General features: G+C 37.4%; 1 protein-coding gene across 3 annotated transcripts in view; it reads left to right on the forward strand.

Annotated features, from left to right (window-relative positions):
* WDFY3 (WD repeat and FYVE domain containing 3) overlaps window positions 1-23,010 on the forward strand; it is a 208,475-nt gene that overhangs the window by 97,304 nt on the left and 88,161 nt on the right. For 2 of the 3 annotated variants that reach the window (XM_016213051.2, XM_016213053.2), the window contains exons 11-20: window positions 36-229; window positions 3,692-4,149; window positions 5,569-5,652; window positions 9,934-10,102; window positions 10,884-11,098; window positions 12,966-13,078; window positions 15,227-15,458; window positions 16,887-16,987; window positions 17,137-17,355; window positions 20,688-20,869. In XM_016213051.2, the coding sequence (XP_016068537.2) occupies window positions 36-229; window positions 3,692-4,149; window positions 5,569-5,652; window positions 9,934-10,102; window positions 10,884-11,098; window positions 12,966-13,078; window positions 15,227-15,458; window positions 16,887-16,987; window positions 17,137-17,355; window positions 20,688-20,869 (1,967 nt within the window). The remainder of the gene's footprint in view (window positions 1-35; window positions 230-3,691; window positions 4,150-5,568; window positions 5,653-9,933; window positions 10,103-10,883; window positions 11,099-12,965; window positions 13,079-15,226; window positions 15,459-16,886; window positions 16,988-17,136; window positions 17,356-20,687; window positions 20,870-23,010) is intronic. The other variant, XM_016213054.2, reaches the window with a different exon arrangement.

The following is a 23,010-nucleotide window of genomic DNA, read 5'->3' on the forward strand; positions in this document are numbered from 1 at the left end:
GATCAGATTTTAATTTCCTCTCTTCCTTCTTCAAGGAATGTTCCGAGAATTTGGAGGTGCAAGATGTGTACATAACATAGTGAAGTATCCCCAGTGCCGGCAGCACGCCCTGCTGATCATCCAGCAGCTGGTGCTCTCTCCCAATGGGGATGATGACATGGGCACGCTCCTGGGCTTAATGCATTCAGCCCCACCGACGGAACTGCAGTTGAAGACTGACATTTTAAGGGTAAGTGTCGTAAATGCGTTGTTACTACTCTTTTACTCCTAAAACCTCTAGTTATAAGTGACTTAAAACTATTATGAACTATTTCTGCCATTTTTCTTCTAAAATCATGTCAAAATAGTAATAGCAAAAGAGGCAGTGTCTTTAACCTGGCCTGCGAGGCCCTCTGGACGCCGTCTTCTTCCCCTCTGACTTCTCTCCTAGTATCTTCACCCCATTTCTGCCACAGACATCACAGAAATGATCGCTATTTTCGAGAATCCTATATTTCTTTTAACTTTTCCTTTATTCAGTGCTTTCTCATCAATAATAAGAAGTTTGCTTTATTTTCTTTATGCTACTCCATATTTCATCCTGTTTTCATTGAGTACAATGTCGAGTATGTATTTTATAGGGTTTGGTTATTATTTTGTTTGTTTTGTTGAACAATATTAATCTGACCACAGTTTATCTCTTAGACAAGAAGGAAATCTACATGCCTATCAACATTGGGTAACATTTATATATTTGAAGGTATTATTGGGGAAAAACAAGTGCCTTCAAAAGATGTTAAGGTTGCCAGTTTTTTTCTTTTCTTTGTACCCCTTTTAATTGGATTTTTAGAATATGGTAGGTAAAGCCAGCAAGAGTTGATTTGCTGGCCTCTAAATTTAAGGCAGTGTTGTTCTGGTAAATGGTAATAACTGACTCTTAGATTGCAGGAGGGTGGGGGGACATCCTAATAGGTTTCATTTACTGATTTCCATGAGGTAAATACTTCCACGGTGACCTTTTTAGGCAAGTAATGTGGACAGAAAAGAGATGTACAATATCACCCCATTATATAGCATCTCAAGATCAGTTAATAGTAAAATATAGAAAATAACTAGGAAACAATGAGTTTTGAGTATTTACTACTTTTGTTTTTAAAATTTAGTTGTAAAGTTATAAAACTTAATTTTTAATTATGGTGTATGGTTGTATTTTAACAACTGGCATGCAGAATTCCAAAAATATAACAGTTGGCTCTCAAGAGCCAGTATGAGCTGGTTCCAGCATTCCAGTCCTATGAGGGCATGAGTAGGGTTGGGAGACAGGAGGATTTGAGGGATCCCAATTTCCATTTCCATTTTTGTTACATTCGGAACTGTTTCTCAGTGCCTCCATGCAATAGACAAAACCACAGACCTTTGTCATTTAATTTGTAGTTGTTTGTGCACAACTCAACATTCCATGAGATGTAATATTTTATAATTCTGCTAATGCACAAATTTGAATTGTAGGTAATATATAGCTGATGATTTTGTCTATCTACATAGCATCTACAGCTCATTGTATCTTTGGTGTTTGCTGCATCTCATTAGTTATTGATTTAAGCAGGATGTTAAGTGATTTGTAGTATTTGAAAATTTTCAAATATTGAGGTTGTGCTGTGATAGTATAAGAGTGCCAGTTCTGAGGCCGTGGGAGATGGGCTTATCTAGACAAGAATAATGTAGCGTATTGGACTAAGGATCAATAAGCACTGTTTTTCTAACCCACATCATAATTCTAGCAGTGATACGATTTTGTACATCTTACTTTAGCTCTAAACTCACCCTTCCTCATATATAGAATAATACTTAGTTTCCCCAGTGTATTTTTTAAGATGATGATGATGATGGGCTTATATGCCAGGCACTTTGCTAAGGGTTTTTTTGGTTGTTGCTGTTTTTTTAAATATGTCTTCATTGATTTCAGAGAGAGGAAGGGAGAGGGAGAGAGAGAAACATCAGTGATGAGAGAGTCATTGATAGGCTGCGCCCTGCATGCCCCCAACTGGGGATTGAGCCCACTACCTGGGCCTGTGTCCCGACTGGTAATCAAACCCACAATCTCCTGGATCCTAAGTCAATGCTCAACTGCTGAGCCACACCCAGCCGGTCTTTGCTAAGGGTTTTACATGAATTTCCTGTGAAGTAAGTTGTTATTATTGTCTCAATTTTACATAAGAGGAAACTCGGCTCAGAAAGGTTAAGGAACTGACCGTGGTAAAACGCTTTTCATGTTGGAGTCAGAATTTCAACCCAAGCATGTAACTGACTTTAGCCCTTGCATTTAATTTTCAGGTGTGGTTATAAGATACTTTTTTTAAAGTTATGAAATCTTGTGTCCATAAGAGTTGGTATTGCAAGTATAAGTATAGTTTATTAAATTTGACAAGATATTGAAACTGTATTATTACCAAATCTTGTTAAAATGGAAGTTTATTAGTTGTAGAATAATGGAATACAATGTATTTTTAAATTCTATTTGCATACTCAGTTCACATATTTCCTATCTTTTAAAATAAAGTATAGGTATGTACCATTAAGTCTTCATAATTTTTGAAGCAGTTTATCTCAAAAAGGCAATTATATATATTAATGTATAGACTTTCCCTTCTTCAAATATCATTAGAAATGTGTGAGATATATTAATAAAATGGCCTTTTTATATGTAGTGATTTATAAACTGGTCTGAAGTAGTATTATATACCCATGGTGTTCCAGTTGCTGAAATGATCCCCTATATGTGCAAACAGATTTCAAATTGCCGTTTGGGGCAGTCTGGCCAAGGTTGGAGTAGGGCAGCTGACCGCCTGGGTTGAAATCCTGCCATTGTGTAAACTGTGCCATCTTTCACCACGTTGGCCTCAATCCTCATCTATAAAGTGGGGAGAACAGTACTACCTCGCACAGCTAATGCATAAAGACACTTTAAGAGGTGCCTAGTACATAGTCAGTGCCCCATAAAATGTTAGATAATTTCACAAAGTGTTATTTTTAATAACAAACTAAGTTAAGAGTATTACAGTTCAGAAAATATGTGATTAAATGTTGTTTCACTTACTTGGCCTTCAGGTTTATGTCTTAGTGCTTACAGCTGTTATGGAAAAGAGCATTCTTTAGGCCCTTGCGCTCAATTCATTGCGAGAAAGAATGACTGATAAGAACTGTGAATTGACTCCTCTTTCCAAAACATCAGTATATGTTGACTTTATATGAATTGAAATAATTCAGGTCATGGCTGCCCTGACCATCTGTCTCATTCTTTCTAAAATAAATCAGTTTATATATACACACAGTCGTAAGTTCTTATGATTCTGTAAAATTATACTAGATTATGTATAATTTACTTATTTAATAACATTACTTTGTAAAAATTACTGAATTCATTGATGTCGTTATCCATCAAAGACATAGGCACACCTCTCAGCCAGGATTTGGATTTGGCCTTGTTCTATCAAAAGGAATACGTGATAGTGTTTCCTAAAATTACCTTCTGCCTTTCTGGCATTCTTTAATTAGCAGAATATTTGATATGCTTCACAGGACTGTTTATTGGGTAAATGGCAGAAACACTGTGTCAGATGGTCACAGAATGGTGGTGTAGCCCTTGGACATTCCTGTACGGTGGTTTTTAATTTTTATTTGAATTACAAGTTTGTTTTCTTATCCCCCATAGGCCCTCCTATCAGTCCTTCGAGAAAGCCATCGGTCAAGGACAGTCTTTAGGAAGGTTGGAGGATTTGTGTACATAACGTCTCTGCTTGTTGCTATGGAAAGATCTTTGAGCTCGCCCCCGAAGAATGGCTGGGAGAAAGTGAACCAGACTCAAGTGTTTGAACTTCTGCACACCGTGTTCTGCACCCTGACTGCGGCCATGCGCTACGAGCCAGCCAACTCCCATTTCTTCAGAACAGAGATTCAGTACGAGAAGCTGGCAGATGCCGTCCGATTTCTTGGCTGCTTCTCAGACCTAAGAAAAATAAGCCCCATGAATGTCTTCCCCACCAATACACAGCCATTTCAAAGACTTCTAGAGGAAGACATCATCTTGGTGGACTCAGTGTCACCCACTTTACGGCACTGCAGTAAACTCTTTATTTATCTCTACAAAGTAGCCACAGATTCTTTTGACAGGTATGGCTCTGCTCTGTGCTCTGAATTTAAGGGTATGCTGTGTATGACTTCAGCGTTAGGGCTTGAATTATAGTTAACCTGAAGGAAAATGAAAACAAATGAATCTTCTCTCTTAATTTCTTGTCTGTCACTTTATCCTGTGAATATTACTGTTGCTTTGATGTTCAGTTTTTTGATAGGGACATCTGTGTATTATTTGTAAATTTAGGGTCAGTTAACTCTTGAAGCACTTAATGAAACAGTTTCTATGAAATTTAATGGTGTGATGTTTACTATTCTCTTTTTCCTCTATTCCCAACAATGTTAGGAACTTCTGGACTTAAAGATATTAGTTATCAACAGGAGAGCAGTTATGATCTTATTTATTTCCAGACACATGACATATTCTCAACATAATCCTCAAAAAGTGATAAAACTCCCTACAAGTCATTGATAGTTGAGGAGTCCACGTTGAGAGAGAATTCGAACTCGGTTTCTCATCCTTCATTAAACAAGAGCCAAGTCGTGCTCGGCATTGCAGGGTCAGCTCAGCGCCAGAGTTCTCGGGTCATGGCCATTCTTTAGCTTAAATACAGACACATAAATAAACATTTACAATATATCGTGATAAAACCTCCGATGAGGGAAATCCAGAGCCTAAGGGAGATCATAGGGGTGCCACTTACCTAAATGACTTACTTTCAGTTTTCAAACTGTTTTCAATTAAGTTCTCACTGAAAATAATGTGAGAGTGATTGCGCTGCGAACTTGTCCCGAGCATCATCACTTTTGACGGTTACCATAGTTTTATTTCATAAAATAAATGAATTGTTTTTATAGTACCCCCATAAATAAAATAAATAACTGTTGGATAGAGCTTCTGTTAGGTTTTATAGCCTTCCTTATGAAATATCCACTTTGAAATATCTACTGAGATGTTTCTTTGCTTCTTAATGTTTTTAGACCTTAATATTTAGATAATACAAGTAATGTAAGAAAAGTTGTTTTCCAGTTTTTTCTCACCTTGAAAATAAAAATGCATATTATATTATTAACACATAGGAAACATGGGATAGTGCCGTGTTCATGGAATAAGCTATTTAAAAGGGAAATTTTAGATTCAACATCTTTTTTCCTGTTTCCTACTTACCCTAGTTAGTATGCCTCGTGTTTAGTTGGCTTTGTCAAAGACGGGGCTTACAGCACTCTGTTTACCAAACGTGTTAAATGTTACCGTTGGTAGGTGAGCGTCAGCCTGAAGCATGCTTCTCTGTTCCCTTGAGTGCATGTGTTGTAGCCGTGCTCCTCGTTCCTGCCGAGTGTGGAGCACATCCCTTATTAAACTTTTACTGGTATTTCTTGTGAAACTAACCAGCTGCCAACCTGGTGGTGTTCTCTGCTAACCTCTCTAAACCACCCTGTCTGTTTTGTTGTCTATAGTCGTGCAGAACAGATCCCTCCTTGCCTGACAAGTGAGTCTTCTCTCCCCTCTCCTTGGGGCACACCAGCTTTGTCCAGGAAAAGGTACTGATCTTATCATGGAAGGCCGACTTTATTTGTGTGGGGGTTTTCTTTTGTGCTTAACTATATGTTAATGTGGTGATTGTGCTTTGTAACTCCAATGGGGGGGGGGGGGTTCTATTTAATTTTGTTTTTGTTTTAAAATAGCTTCTGAGTATATTTATGAGAGTAAAATGTGTTGATGCTATGAAGGTATGAAGGACATGTGTCATCCAACTCTATTATTTAGATGAAAATATGCATTTTGCTTTAGAGCAGCATATCTTTTATTAAAGTTAATGTAGGAGAGGACTTGGTGCCTCGTTAAATAGAGTACGTTCCCCCTTTTTCTTTTTACTTTAAATGTGCCCCAGGATCATTTGGGGGGGGTTTACTATTGCTCTCAAGTGAACATCACAGCACTAGCAAGGAAGTGTGGATTTTCTCAGTCAGGTTCAAGCAGTTGAAATGCGGTGTTGTTAGGGAGAGCTGTCACAGCTAACCTTAGAAAAAGTGAGTAAAAACCTTCCCCAGCTCTTGATTTCATCGGTTCTGTGTAAATCTCTTCCTGAGCCGAACTAGTCTACCTCGTATATAAAGCTTATAGACTATAAAGACCCAGCAGTTGATTGGCAAGAGTACAGTTTAGACCCATGTTCCGTAATTTTGATCCACGACTATATTCTGTGCCCTTGGAACCTGATACTCTTCCTTCCCCTGTTTTCCTTGTGACCAAGTATAGGTCCTAACGTCTTGTGCTAACCTTCCACTGTGGCTTTTTAGAAATCAGTCCTGAAGTTCCTCTGTGCTAACTTTATTTCTGTTGATCTGATTTTGAAACTTCAATATAATTGGAGTTTTTATATCAAAAGTATTTGTTATGTACTCTGTATTTTAATGTATTCCAGTAGTAATGTGCATGACGTATATGGACTTACTTCTCCCTCTTTCTCTTAAATTTACACTGGGACTTACAGCTCATTTTCTTCCAGTAAATCATGGCATAGTTCAGGATATTTTTAATGAATGTAGCATTGTTCAATATATTTGTATTTAAAAACTACTTTTTATTTTTTATCACTATTATACAGAACTACTGGGTATTAGGAAAATAGTTTCAATTACTAAATAGTTATAATTATCTTTTAAAATACCTTTATAATTCTGTCATAAATATAAAGGTTTAAAAACTACTACTATATTTAAAAATATTTAACCCTTTTTAACTAGTAACCAAAACTGCAAAATACTCTTAATAGAAATTTACACATTAAAGGATTGCATTAAAAAAGAAACCCATTAGAACTTACTATTTATTTAAACGGTAATTTGATAAAGATAAATCAGCATTTTATTTCATATAAAGAGTTATTTAAACCCTTAGATCAAAAATATTTTCTCATCATTTGCTGCATAGTTCCCTCTTTGATGGAAGGGGAAACTGTCGCTGAATCAACATCCTAGTTGAGTGAGTCTTACCCATTGGAATTCCAATTGGGCTTAAAGGTTGATGTCGCCTCAAGGAAGCTCCTGATAATATTCATGCTAATACTAGTGTTAACATTTTAAGATTCCCATTCTGGCTAGGTTACATTTTGCTCAGTGATAAGAATCATAAGCCGACAAGAAATACAATGTTTCTATTTTACAAATGCAATATAGTAACTTTGAAAATTAGAACATCTCCAGAACATAACAAATTACTCAGCTCATGGGCATCTTCTTGTTGCAAAACATGTTTTTGTTGGCAAAAGGAAAAACCAACATTGTATTAGTTTTTATGGCTTGTGGAGTATTCAGGTGCTAAGGAAGTTTTGAGCTTGTGATACTTGTCTGGTATATAAAATCCTGGAGATTCTTCTTTATTGACTTTAAGAATTGGGGAAAGAACTAGGAAACTTCCTATTTTGAAAACTAAAACTCATAAACTTTTTCATTATTATTATCCAGAAGAAATAATGGAATAGGGTTATAGCTTAGTAATGTTTCATCAGAGTCAGAGGAAGTGAAAACAGCATACAGAGTAGTAACTAAGACACTCCAGAGTGATCTGCAGTGGAGAAAAGGCGGCAAGTACTAGTTATTATTCAAACATGGGATCCCCTACTTAGCGCCTCTGCACACTGATGGTAATTGAGGCAGAGCAAATTCAGAATTTAAATATTCAAGCATATATTCCCAAAGATGTAGATAAATCATATAAATACATATATATATGAGTTAGATTGAAATATGAAATAGCAATTTCTATAAGTTTTAAAAGAAACTGCAACATAAAAATTAACTAAATTTTAAAATGTCGTTTTATCCTGTTTTTTGCAAATGGTTAGGTTTTGCTTGGAAATTATCCAGTTAATAAGCTTACTATAATCTCTAAATTTCAAAAGTGGTTATGTCTGTGGTGATACCTAAGTGACTTAGTAAGAATTAATGTTATATAATGCTTATAAAAATAGACCCAATTTTAATTAATAAATAGCATGTTTTAGATTTTAACAATGTTTGAAATATATTTCTAGTTTGAGAAGAATGAATGTGATTCCTATATCAGAATATTATTTACTCATGTAAGATGAAAAAAGCTTACTACTATGATAGTTATATATTTGGGTATATCCATAGTTCAAGTTCAAATCTATATTAACGCTGGAAATTCAGAAATAATTTTGGACGGCCTATAGCTAAAATATACAATTAGAATCTATGTTTTTCCTCAAAATTGGGTTATTTTGTGTGTGTGTGTATATGTGTAATGAAATCAGTTTTTATGAAATTTCTTAACATTTGGGACTTCATATTACACTATAGAGGAATTAGGAATCTTTTTCTAGATGGGTCAAAATATTTTAAAGACTAACGGGAGCAACCTAGGGGAAGGGTAACTATTGGTAATAACATTTAGAAATGTGTCTTAGCAAGTTTAGAAATTAAGTCTTTCTGAACAAAATCTGCAGAAAAATAGGGAGTTGAAAAAAATGAGTGGGTGGAAGATATGCTGACTTTAAATAAACTAAGAGAGCCCTTGTGCATTTTTATAAGTGGAGCTGAATACTTGCGTAGAGTCTGTGTTAAAGAGAAATGGTGCTTAAAAACACAAACCTGGCAGTGCCAATCCTTTGCTTCTAAATCGCTGACTTTAAGCATCTGTTTCCCAAGCTGCTCCTGTGCCAGAGCTGAAACTGCACTGCTCTGGGCGACAGACCTCAGCATTAGACAAATTACTCCGAAGCCGATCCACCAGAACAAAGAGCTCCCAGAGGCGAACGCCAGAAGCATCTACTTTCTAGAGCCAACCTACAAAATGTGCAAAACTCATGAATTGTAGACTAGTATGAAGTAGAAAGTGGAGCTCATTGACGAGAAGAAATGTTGTATATTCAGGACAGGGCCAGGCTTCTAATTCACAAAAGCCCATTATGTAAAATACGCCTTCCAAGTTTGTAGCAGTTGTGAGGAATCTTTTCAGCGGTAGGGGTGGTCATGTAAAAGAAGGGGAGCGTAGTTCCACATAAGCTAAGGGGAGGCTCCCTTGATGCTGAGGTGGCTGAGGTTCGGAGCCAACCCAGAGTCTGCTGCCCCAGCTACAGAGGAGGCCACTTTGATCTCATTTGCTCTTGATTCTGTTACCTGTGGTTTAAGCCGCTTCAACTTTAAGGCAAGGTTAGAAACACATAGGTAATTTTAATAGAAACCAATTTTACTAAGGGATTTAACTTGCACTCTCATCACATATTATTAGAACTGTCACCTTCCCTAGAGCTGTGATTTCACCTATTTGTATCTTCTGGTACAGGTGCCATTCTTTTTTTTTCTCTTTGAGTTTCCTTGAGATACATTTGACACAGAGCACAACATAATGGCTTCACTTACATATATTGTGAAATGATTATCACAGTAAGTTTAGTTAACATCTATCATCTGATATAGATACAATAAAAAAAGAAAAACTGTCTTTTTCTTGTGATGAGGACTTTTGGGGTCCATTCTCTCAGCAACTTGCACATATACCATAGAGCAGTGTTAACTGCCATCATCATGTGCCACTCTTTAATGAAATAATCCAAATAGTAGATGGTAAGGATACATCAGAGCCCAGAGGAATGGATACTTAAATTGTCTATATGTGACTCATTAAGAATTGATAATATATTGCCTTTTTATATCCCAGACTTAAGGTGTTTAATAGCCCAAGCTTGAATTGCAAGGCTTTTTGCTTATCAGTGCATAAAATAAACAGATGAAGAAAATAAACAGAGACTGTGATTGGATTTAAATACCAAATTACCCTTCTTTCTTTTTTTGTAGGCATGCATATCATTCTGTTTCAACTCCCCCCGTGTACCCTCCTAAAAATGACCTGAAACTACATGTGACAACGTCTCTCCAGAGCTCTGATGCCGTCATCATCCACCCGGGAGCCATGCTCGCGATGTTGGACCTCCTGGCCTCTGTGGGGTCAGCAGCACAGCCAGAAGTAAGCTTGGCTGTGTTGGTTCCTTCCCTTCATTAATGAGTGAAAGGGCGTGAGTGTGACTGCATGAGCAAGAGAGTGGGGCTCAGAAAGGTGAGAAGTGCTGTGAAACCATTCCGTATCACGTACCCAAGCAGGTCAAGGGGAAAATATAGGGTTTTCTATTAATTTTCATTATAAATAATAGCTATGAATGATTTAGACTATAATTCATTTGACAAATGCAGCCACAATGGTTATTTCTGATGTGAAAATTACTCTGTTTCTCCTTGTAAGTTCTGCTCAGCAGTGGACATTGTTAATAAGTAGTACAGGAAGAAAAATGACGGAAGATACCACTCTGAAGCCATTTGTCTGTTTTTGCTTGTGGCACTCAGGAGTTTGGGTGAACTGGAGTTTGGTTGACAAATTTTGTTAAAATGTATGGCCTCGAAGGCCTGAAGTGTCACAAATGTAAATAATGGGACTTCCATTAAACTGGCTATTTACACATCATGAAAAGACTTTACAGCCACTATTTCTATAAAAAAAAAAATACCATTAGTTATACAGTCATGTAATATAAAAGACTTGGAAGAGAATGGAGTCCCGCTGGGTTCGCTGGCAAAACGAGGTGTTTGCCTAGCCCTCTTCTGGAGCTGCTGTAGCACTAAGCCAGCTGCTTAATGCATCTGAATGTAATTTGCAGCATGTTGAGACCTCAGATTAAAAGGTGTGCTTCATGTGCAGAGAACCTGTCTTACTAAGAATGCCCTGGTGGTGTGGATTTCTTTGTTAACCTTAGCATGCTTTGGATCTTCAACTTGCCGTGGCAAATATTTTACAATCCCTGGTGCACACAGAAAGGAACCAGCAGGTCATGTGTGAAGCTGGCCTTCACGCTCGCCTGCTGCAGCGCTGCAGCGCTGCCCTGGCCGACGAGGACCACGCCCTGCACCCACCCCTCCAGCGGATGTTTGAACGATTGGCCTCGCAGGCTCTGGAGCCCATGGTGCTGAGGTCAGTAGTTCTCTTTTTCACATTTCAATAATCCACAATTCGTAATAGTAGTTCCTAGAGTCTTTATATTCAAGAGTTCTTGCTTTAATAGACATATATTCAAGTACCTGTGGGCAAAACCAACGCACAACAAAAATGGGCAAAATGCTCAAAGTATAGCACATGCAAACAGGTAAATATAGTTTTTAATAAACAGGATGTTTCTGTTGTTTATTCCACTTGAGTTCAGCAAATCCTGGCTTTCCTTTAAAAATAATGTCATGTTTATGACTTGCATCTACTTTAGGAACTTGTTATACGTAAGAACTCTTTTAAGGAATACTTCTTTAACTTTTTTATTTTCAAATAAAGATAAATTCACAGGAAGCTGTAAAGTCTGATCAGAGAGGCTCTGTGTCCCCTTCAGCCAGTTTCCCCCAGTTACACATCTTGTGTAACTATAACACAGCATCGAAAACAAGAAATTGGCTCTGGTACAATGTGTGCATGTGTGCTGTAGTCCCTGATATTTATCATATGTGTAGGTTTATGTGACCACACACAATCAAGATGCCACAACGATCTCCCTAGTGCTACCCCTTTATTGTCACATGCACTCCCCTAACCCCACAAACCACTAGCCTGTTCTCCATCTCCATAATTTTGTTACTTTGAGAATGTTATATAAATAAAGTCACATAATATGTGACCTTTGTTATTTGCTTTTTCACTTATAATGCCTTTAAGATGCATCAAAATTGTTACGTATCAATAGTTTGTCTCTTTTTATTGCCAAGGAGTATTCCGTGGTATGGCTATACTTTCCACAGAGTGACCATTCCAGAAATACTTATTTTTAAATAACCTTTTAATAGAAAGGAAACAGTGCTCTGTGCATTAGGGATGAAACAACAGTTTTAAAAAGTATTTTTCTTGAAATTATCTAGCCAAACAGAATTAGTGTATAAGCCATTTTGTCCCTCCTTATAAAAACACACTTATGTATCTTGTCACTTTTACAATATTAGCAGCTCTCTTTGTAAGATAATTTTTTCCTCCTGCTGCTAAAGTACTTCTTTTTCATAAATTTTTTAGGAACTTTCTTAAAACTATTTGGACATTGTATGTAATTTATGTTTTTAACTGACTCCGAACTAGTGATGGATTAAGAAAAACCCATGCGGCACACATTTGTTAAGCTGTGTTGTACCAGGCAGTGTGCTAGGCACACATTTGTTAAGCTTTGTTGTACCAGGCAGTGTGCTAGGCCAAGATGAGTGAGACAGTCCCCACTTACTTCTTCCATCATCCTATGGACGTGTTCAGAATCCTCAGATACTGAAAATAGCATGGGGCTTTCCCTCTGGTCCTTCCTGGTAATCTGCTGCTTTAAAGGTAGAGTGAATGGGAGAGATACTAACTCATACTCAATATTGGTATTTTGATAAGTAGCCCCTATTACCTAGTTAGATAAACAGAGTAAACAGTGGAGATCAGCCATTTGGACATGCTCAGTTTTCACAGTTGATGAATTCCCAGAAGAAAGGGTCACATGATGCTACAGGCATCCAGGTGCTGATAAGCCATCGGGTTTGAATTAATTGCGTGTCGTCACACTCTACACAAAAAACTGGCAGAGGAGACATCCCATTCCAGGAAAACATGCCCCTCAGATTTCATTTCCCAGCCCTTCACAGTTTTCTCTGTGTACTTCTCAGTGCTTGGTATTTAAAATGTAAAATTAACATTGTATATTATTTTAAAATAACTGGATTGCTTTTGTATTTTAATGTGTTATAATTCAGTAACACCTACTTTGTGTGTGTTTGTTGTATGATTTATGTAATATTCTCAGTCAAGGAATAACTTTGCTTTGTTTTTTCTTTAGGGAGTTTTTGCGTTTGGCAAGTCCATTAAATTGTGGTGCCTGGGACAAAAAACTGCTAAAACAATACAGGGTCCACAAACCAAGTTCCCTGAGTTACGAGCCAGAGATGAGAAGTAAGTTGTCCTTGAAGTTCCCTTTTTTGGTTGATTTTATAAATGAAAATTATGTTGGGGGAATGACTGCTATTTCATGAAGTTTGACTGATAGAAAGGAAAGAGAAGAGTTCCTTGTTGTGGTTTGTTTAAATGGAGAAACACAAGATCTGGCCAGTTGACTGATGGGGGTGGGAGAGGAATCGCTGATATAGTGAGAGATCCAGAGGCAGTGAGAGTGCCCTACCACATAACCCTTGGCTTGGAGGGGTAATACTTCTTTCCCAGAGAATCCGTAATTACTCTGCCTTCCTCTAGTAGCCTTTCTTGCCTGGGCACGAGAGTGGTTGATTAGATTATTAACAGGACACTAAAAATGGTGATAAAAGGAGTTGAGATCCACCAAGGAGTATAGGCTGGATAGGGAGAGAAGCGAAGCCAAGTAGCTAGTGACAGACCGGGAGGGAAAGGATGGGTCACTAGTCTGGAGAGCAACCTCGCAGCCAACAGCAAATGTAGTGAGGGGGCTGGAGGGATGGGGAGGGACAGTGGCAGCCAGAACCGCAGCAGCAAAACAAGCAGAGAGAACCGGGCCCACATTGTGACTGTGGCATGAAGTAGAGGTGAAGCTCCCTGGAGGAGCAGCGATCTCACAGAACTGAAAGTCGGTGTTAGGTGGCTTGTTCACGTGGACCTTGATGTCCCCCGGTACACAGCAGGAATTGGTACAGGGGAGAAGACAGTGAAATGCAAGCGGTAGGAGACGGCGTTTCACGGAGAGGGCGCGGGAGGAGTTGTTCTTGCCTTCGGCTCCTAGCGGGGCGATGGAAGCGGACCCCGGAGTGCGGGCGCCGCCTCCCCGTCTGGCGCGGCCCGTGGGAAAGCAGCGGAGCCCATCCACCCAGAGCTGTGGCGGGGTCTCAGCAGCCACGGCAGCCGCCGTGGGTTTCCTCCGTGTTAAGTCTGTAGTTGTGTTGGTTTTTTACTTTATAGGGTGTTTTAGGTATCGTCGTTGGCCGCAGTGACAAGGCATTTGTTCGGATGGGTTGGAGTGGCCATGGCTGGTGAAGCAGGGAGGACGGAAACCTAGACAAGCAGGCTGCCGTGGAAGGACGCAGGGCTCATTTAGTTCAGCCCCTTTTTTTTTTTCAGGCAAAAATCAGAGATTAAACAACCTTCAGTCATTATTTCAATCTGAATTTTTTTCTCCTGCTAATTATTATCAGTGGTTAGTGAATACTGTGTTTTGAAAACATTAAGATCTTTTGAGTTCCAACACAGTTTTATTGGGAAAAAGAAAGTACTGCAGTTTTTTATATTAATTCATATACATCCCTTAGATTTGTATATATATATTTTTTGTTGTTTTTTATACTTTACACAGTTCCTTAGAATTGAGTAGTGATTTCCTTTGAAAAGAGTAGAAACAAAAATAGTTCCTTTCTCTCAGAGAATATTGAGCTATTTTTATGGGTGCCTGAATGCTTAGCACATATATGAAGGAAACGGTGACATTCCTGTAGAGTATCCTGAAGGAGTATCGTCTTCATTACATTTGTAATGCACTTCTGAAAAATAGAACAGTTTGTTTAAAATTTGTCTTTTCATTTTTGAAATTGTTATTTAGATGCATGTAGGAATTTTTTAATTCAAGTACTTTTTTGATCACATATTTAATTTTAATAGTTGTAAGAGAAGAATTAAAAATGGAGAGAAAATGGGATGTCTGATCTTTATCTCTGATTTTTTTTTATAAGAAAGATGACCTAGTATATTTTGCTTTCTTATCTCAAAGAGAAATAATTTTGTGACATAAAAGTGTAATCAGGTTTTTATAAAAATCATTAACTATCACTTATAGTTAAATTTCATTGTAACAGTGGCTTGAATAGTGATTATGGTGATTTTTATTCTTATTTGTACTCTGGTTTTCAACATTTCTACAATGTGTTTATTACTTTAGTAATATGTAAAAAAGGAAACATGGGCTATTTAAGTTTTAAAATGAACATAAAGTACATTAAAACTGGATAATAGCTTTGGTATTTATAATAAAATTATTAATTATAAAAACTGAAGATTGTTATTTAAAAATAAATCAGCCTTGTGAAGTCATTCTTTTAGAAACCTACATGATATTTTTCCCAAGAGATTTTCTTTGACTTACAGGTAGTATGGTCACATCCATGGAAGGTCTGGGTTCTGACAACGTTTTCAGCTTACATGAGGATAACCACTACCGGATAAGCAAGAGCCTGGTAAAATCTGCAGAAGGCAGCACTGTACCCCTGACCCGGGTAAAGTGTCTGGTCTCCATGACAACTCCACATGACATCAGACTTCATGGGTCATCAGTTACTCCAGCTTTTGTTGAATTTGACACATCCCTTGAGGGGTTTGGGTAAGGAATTTACAAGGTAGCCAAGCCTTATTATGTTATTTTATGACTCATACTTGCCTTTGACAGATCTTTGGTTTTAAATCTACTTAATTAAATATATACTATATACTGTACATTTTCAAATTATTGAGTTCTTTGAGAATGTGAAGATTTTTAGATTTAATTATTTTTTATTTATTTTTAAATATATCTTTATTGATTTCAGAGAGAGGAAGGGAGAGGGGGAGAGAGAGACAGAAACATCAGTGATAAGAGAATCATTGATCGGCTGCCTCCTGCACGCCCCCTACTGAGGATCAAGCGTGCAACCCAGGCACGTGCCCTGACTGGGAATTGAACTTCGATTCCCTGAATCCTAGGTCCATGCTCATCCACTGAGCCACGCCCAGCTGGGCTAGATTTAATTATTTTTAGTTATTTATTACATTAAATAACTCGATGTGGTATTATAGTCATCAAACTAAAGCCCAAAGTTCAAATCTCTTTTGTAAATTATATTTTGTTGTAAATAAAGTTTTTTTGTAACACAGCCACACTCATTTACATATGTATTGCCTTTGACAATTTTCATGGTAGAGAGGCAGAGTTGAGTAGTTGTTAAAGAAATTATCTGGTCTGCAAAGCACAACTTATCTATGGTCTGGCCCTCTCCAGAAAGTGTTTACCAACCTCTGATTTAGTGTAATAAATTTATAGATAATATGCAGATTAAAATCAGATTAAAAGTTCTTTGGGTTTTATCATCTTCCTTTCCCTCAAAATACCTATCTCAGTATCTTATACGTTATAAATATTCAATGTCTGTCACATCAAATGAGAAAATAGTTTCAAGTGGCAGAAAAGGCTGTAGTAGCAGAAGCACCAATAAAGACTCTATAGAGAATCTAGAAGAATTTGTGAACTCCGTCAGCCTCAAAATGGACACGGATGCTAAGAGAATACATCTATGTCTGTACTAGTTACTCGTGGGGTTCTTATGTGTTGATCTAAAACTATCAGTTGTATTTTAAGAAGATTGTCATGGGTTATTACTGGACAGTGGATTAAAACATATTTGGGAATAGCAAAACTAGTCAGAAACAGTGGTAACAGGAGAGTGGCTCACTGGACAGGGCACAGGGAATTTTTCTGCGGTGATGAAATTGTTCCAGTGTCTTGAACAGGGTTATACATTGGTACACTTACCATCTGCAAATTATACTTGGATTTTTTTAAAAATTTAAATGAAAAATGAAGCTATTGGAGAGTCTTAAAGTATATCTTTCCATAGTCTCACATAATTAAGAGAAGGGTTTTGTTAGCCATCCAGATTTATTCCATGATGCCTTACCCCTAGATACCCCTTCAATAACGGCAGTCTATTTCACTGTGGTGATAATGCAGGAAAATAGTTGATCTCTAATACATATGTTGTCTTTTCTTTAATAGCTGTCTGTTCCTGCCCAGTTTGGCCCCTCATAACGCCTCTACGAACAGTGCTGTTACAACAGGTCTTATTGACGGGGCTGTGGTCAGTGGCATTGGTTCTGGTAAATATTACTTACTTTGTTTATGAGTCTTTTCCCCCCCCAGTAGATTATATTGTAGTTAGAGTTCATTGCTGCTTTCAGTTTCTTTTTTTAAGTAAACATGAGTCAACACAAACTCTTTTATTGTTATTTTCCTGTTTTTACTTTAGGCGAGAGGTTCTTTCCCCCTCCGTCTGGCTTAAGCTACTCGAGCTGGTTCTGTATCGAACATTTTAGCACTCCCCCAAACAACCACCCTGTCAGACTTCTGACTGTTGTGCGCCGAGCGAATTCTTCCGAGCAGCATTACGTGTGCCTTGCCGTAGTTTTGTCAGCAAAAGACCGATCCTTGATTGTTTCCACCAAAGAGGAGCTACTCCAAAACTATGGTCAGTACCTCTCTTTTTCTTTTTGCTTCTTGTGATCATGAAAAGTATCAAAGTTTATTATAACAGTTCGGTTTTAAGGTCCATCTGGTAATTCTTTTCCAATTTAAAAAATTATAGAACAGAACAGGTTATGTGAAATCTTGAATGTATTGTTTACCAGTGAATTTTAAGGCACTTTTAAAAGAGACTTAGAAAAAACAGTGGAGAGAGTCCCTAAAATAAAGATTCATCTCTACTTGCCAAGAAAGCACAGCTTTTGCTAGGAAAGCAGGTTGCTTGTTTGGTATATTTTAGTAAGGATCTTCATTGGCTGTGAATTCTGCTTAACTAATGAATATTCATTGAGCACCTGCCTACCATATGTGCCACTGTGCTAGACATAATAACATTTAAATTACTCTACCCATCACTTACCTTCAAGACTTAATACACACTGCTTAATCCTAATTCCATAATTCCCATCAACATGCCATAATGCTCGTCACTCTGCTATACATTAGAACTTCAAACTCAAGGCATGCATGAAGATCTTTCTAAATTATGTACATAACATAAAATATAAATCTCAGTTTACTGAATTTTCTTTGCTGTGATTATAATCATTTGTAGAAAAATAAACTTCTTTATCATCTATCTTCTAATTTTGTCTTTTAACTAAATAAAATGCCACCTATTGCTTCACATGCAGTTGATATTCAAATACTAATTGAATGTGAATATTAGCTTCTCAATTTGATTGTAAGGCTTCTTGTTTTACTTAGTATTTTTCATCATGGCTACTACAGAGTTAGGCATCGATACAGTAACTGCTTTAAAGTTCTTGTTAGGACACTTCATTTGCCCCTTTTGTGGCATTTGGCCTTGTTATTTCCCTCCTGATTAACACTGTCTCCTGTCTTGTCATTTGGGATACTTGTTCTTTCACTATTGTGAAAGTAATTGTCCTTTCGTTGAAGAAAAGTAATTTTCTTCAACAGCTTTCTCTTTCATCTTTCCGTTAGGATTAGTATTACCCAAGGTAATACTAATTTCATTTCATCTTTAGTCTTCATATTCAGTCTGCTCTTCGTGAGGAAAAAATCATCAATTTCAGTTAGCTTTAAGTCTTTAGGTCTTTTTATCCCAGGGACTCAGAAAGGAAAGTTTTTTCTTTATCTGTGTCCTTTGCTTTGTTCTTATATTTTCAACTGCATATTAGACATCTTCATATGAAGAAAAATAAAGGAAAAGGAATATGGATGACTTGAAAGGGAAACAATGAGAAAAGTAAATGAAGAATTTGGAAAAAGGGTAGAATTTAATAGAAAAATTAGGGAGTAGATCTAGGGATATTTCGGTAAACCAGGAAAATATTTTCTAACTCTGTAGCAATTTCACTAAGTGTAATTTGCAAGACTACTATAGTTCTAATCACTGCAAATTATAACAACATGCACATTAATTATACATATGATGTTGCTACTATAAGGATCCATCCTCTGAACAGCTGTAACCCATTAGGATGCCTAGGTTGCCCTGCTAGCATTGCTCAGTGATTGAGCATTGACCTATGAACCAGAAGGTCACAGGTTCGATTCCCGGTCAGGGCACATGCCTGGGTTGCGGCTCGATCCCCAGCAGGGGCCTGTGGGAGGCAGCCGATCAGTGACTCTCTCTCTCATCATTGATGTTTCTATTGTATCTCTCCCTCTCCCTTCCTCACTCTAAAATCAAATTTTAAAAATTAAATTACAAAAGATGCCTAGATAATTAAGAATTGTCAGAAACCAGTTGGCTCACCAAGATGTTCTGACACCATTGAATGTTGGATATGTCTTAGTTTAAGCCTGAGTCAGAATGTAAAACTCTGAAAAAAAATTTTGTAAGTAATATTTTCTACAATCCCCAAGAAGATGCACTTTATTAACTAGGAAAGGGAGAGGGAAGAGTTCCTGGTTTTGCCTATATTTTTGGTCCCCCCCCTCCCCCCACATCCTTTGATCCGTAACACGAGACTTTTCAAAGCTGTCTGATCCTGTTTTTCACCTAGTTTATTTAATTCTGTTCCTATGTTAGGTCACTGATGAAGATTCTGTCTTTGTAGTGTCTTTTTTTTAAAAAATATGTCTTTATTGATTTCAGAGAGAGGAAGAGAGAGGGAGAGAGAGAGAGATAGAAACATCAATGATGAGAGAGTCATTGGCTGCCTCTTGCACGCCTTCTACTGGGGATCAAGCCCACATCCCGGGATGTGCCCTGACCAGGAATCGAACCACGATCTCCTGGATCATAGGTCCATGCTCAAACACTGAGCCACACCAGCCAGGCTGTAGTAGTACTCTTAACTTATCAATAGATGTGTATTCTGAATTGTCATTTTAAACTATAACCTTGGCATTTCAGCATATGCAGATATTTTAAGATTCAAGAAATAGAAAGTAATGTTTATAGTTCTTTCTGCAAATTATTATAACTTTTAAGTCTCAATATATTTACTTGTATGTGCTGTTTGTACTGAAAAATGGTGGGTCTGCTTTTAAGGTACATGGTTACGATTAGCTATTTATTGTACAGAAAAACTCTGAGGAGGGAATGAGTTTTTAACATCTGGATTTCCACTGCTACCTTACCTCTTGTGTAGTTAGGAAAGGTAAATTAATTTTCATTAGCTTAACATTATGATTAAATTAATAATGACCCGTTATGTCCTAGCATGATCTGGCAACACATTGGGTAGCAGAGAGAAGCCAGATTAGAGTCCGGAAGTGATTGCAGAATGTTAGCAAATCACCAGAACTATCTGGTGAAGTGGAAAAATTGGATCAATAAATACTTTTCTATTCCATAAATCACCTTCTTACCAGCTATTGTCAGGTGAAGGTCAGGACTATTCAATTTAGAACAGATAGTTGCCCCCTTGTATCACTGAGCAGAGCATACAGCAAGAATAAAAATTTAAATGTTCTTGGCCCTTTCTCTAACCAATGCTATACTCAAATGTATGTCAAAGTAGAATTTAAAAAGACCTTTTATAACAGACCATGACAGGTAATAATTGACGAGTCTCCTTCTGTTGTCTATTATAACTTTATTTTATTGTCTATTTTATTTTTTTATTTAATTAGCTATTATAACTTTATTTGGTTATAACTACATATATTTTGAGCAGAAGAAAGCAAAAGTATATCCCAGGTTTTACTTTTTACTACAGATAAAGTTACTGAACAAATAGGGTATTTTCATTTACATCATCATCATATTATTTTAACATTAAGTCAATATCTAGACATGAATAATTGTTAGAATGAGGATAATGTTGAGTTATTTTTATTTCTTCCCTCCCCTTGTTTTAGTTGATGACTTTAGTGAAGAATCCTCTTTTTATGAGATTCTCCCATGCTGTGCCCGCTTTCGATGCGGAGAGCTGATAGTCGAGGGGCAGTGGCATCACCTGGTCCTGGTGATGAGCAAAGGCATGCTGAAGAACAGCACTGCGGCCCTCTACCTCGACGGGCAGCTGGTCGGCACCGTGAAGGTCAGCGCGCCCGCGCCGGGAGCTCCGCCTGCTTTACCAGAGAGTGTGGGTGTGCGTGGGTGTGTGGGTGTGTGTGTTGCAGAGGTATTTTCTAAATCGTCTTAATTTTATTTTATTTATTTATTTTTTAAATATGTCTTTATTGATTTCAGAGAGAGGAAAGGAGAGGAGAAAGAGAGAGAGAGAGAGAGAGAGAGAAACATCCATGATGAGAGAGTCATTGATCAGCTGCCTCCTGCACGCCCCCTACTGGGGATCAAGCCCACAATCCAGGCATGTGCCCTGACCGGGAATCGAACCCTGATCGCCTGGATCCTAGGTCGACGCTCAACCGCTGAGCCACACCCGGCCAGGCTAAATCGTCTTAATTTTAAATTGACCTTCGGTACCCATTTGAACAATATGTAAGAGCCATATGGCTGGCTAGTTTATATCACTTCATTAGAGAGGAATGGAAAGGAGGGGTTACAAAATAGGGAATTAGTGAATATGTCAGTGATTGAGCCAGACTGCGAAGTGCTTTTTCACAGTAGAGAAACCAGTGGAAGGACGCCTAAATAAACTGTAACACACTATTTTGTCACTTTGTTGTTATTACGGTATGCAGTCCAGTAGGTTCTATATTCCTTTAGAACTGGAATTGTTTTTATTCATCTTTGTTTTCAGATCACCCAGATGACTCCCTGATAATAATAGTAGGCGTTCCATTATTATTTGTTGAATGAATGTGTGTATAAATACTGCTCTGAAAGCTGTACTACATTATTCAGGAGGGAGGCAAGAGAGTTGCAGTAACCAGTAAAGAATTAGAAGTTTCTGTTTTGAATCAGGATAAATACTGCTAGTTACTTTCTATAGAACTCAACTAGCAAGCTCTTAAAATTCTCTAATTTCTAAAAGTAAGTGCCCATTTTTATAGAGATATCACTTAAAAGAAGCAACAGAGGCAAAGTTTGTCCTTTTGTGTGAATTAAAGTTTAAAAAGTAGTGAAATCAACAGCCTCCTTGAATACATTTCCTTCCTTGGTGGTGTTTTGTGACATTGTGTCAGGACAATAAACCTTAAAATGCACCTGTGAGAAGGCATTTATTGTTTTTGTATGTAGGACTGTACTTGAAATGGGTTTGTGCATTGCCTAGTAGGTTGCTCCTTCATTATTTTCAGGATTATTGAAAGTAAAATCTCCTCAGCTTCCAGAGCTGAGAGAGAGGAGATTTATTATTGCTCTGTCTGCATCGTCCTCATCACTGTGCCTGTGAGAAGTCCGAGTCCGTGAAACCAGCCGCAGGTCATACTGGTCACATCACCAGGAACTGTTCTGTAGTATGTGGAATAACAGATGTGATCTGAAACTAGGACAGTGTTATGGCGAAGCAACGGACAGACAGGGTTATGACAAAGCAGTCAATGGAAATGTCCTTCATTCCATCAAATTATGAAAACTGCTTATACAACAGGACTCAACTTGATTTCATTATCTCTTATACTCTATATATTTATTGTAAATTAATTGAATAATAATTTAAGCACCTGGTTAGTAAACAGTAGTGTAATTTCAAATCCGAGAATGTATTTTCCATTGAGATTAAAATGTGTTTGTATAAATTACAGTGTATAATAGGCTGTATTCATTTTTCTAATATTTTAATAGCACTTTACCCGTTATGAAACACTTTTTATGAATAATTTTATTTAAAAGACTCACATTGAAGTTAGCATAGCTAATTTCAAGTCTACTTGAATTCTATAGTTGAAAAGCTCTGTTTTTATATCAACCCAAAAATTTTATAAAAGCATCATTAATTTGATAAGCAAACCAACCAGGCAGTAACAGTATCCCAATATTTGCTTATTGCCCTTTCTAGCATTAGATAGTTTATCTGTATTAGTGATTGGATAACACATGTCCAACTTTTGCGTCAGGTTCCAGAATCTTGGCTTGCCCTTGTGTTTTTGTCAACTCAACTGCTTTTGTACATTTATAAGGTTGTATGAACTTGGGATAATGAAAATATAGAGCAAAATTGCTTGTTTTCTGGGAAAAGGTGTGTGTGTGTGTGTGTGTGTGTGTGTGTGAGAGAGAGAGAGAGAGAGAGAGAGAGAGTGATAGCTCACACATTTGCTTTTGTTTTCTTTATAG

The sequence above is a fragment of the Miniopterus natalensis genome, chromosome 1 (genome assembly GCF_054644295.1).
Source record: "Miniopterus natalensis isolate mMinNat1 chromosome 1, mMinNat1.hap1, whole genome shotgun sequence".
NCBI classification, from domain to species: domain Eukaryota; kingdom Metazoa; phylum Chordata; class Mammalia; order Chiroptera; family Miniopteridae; genus Miniopterus; species Miniopterus natalensis.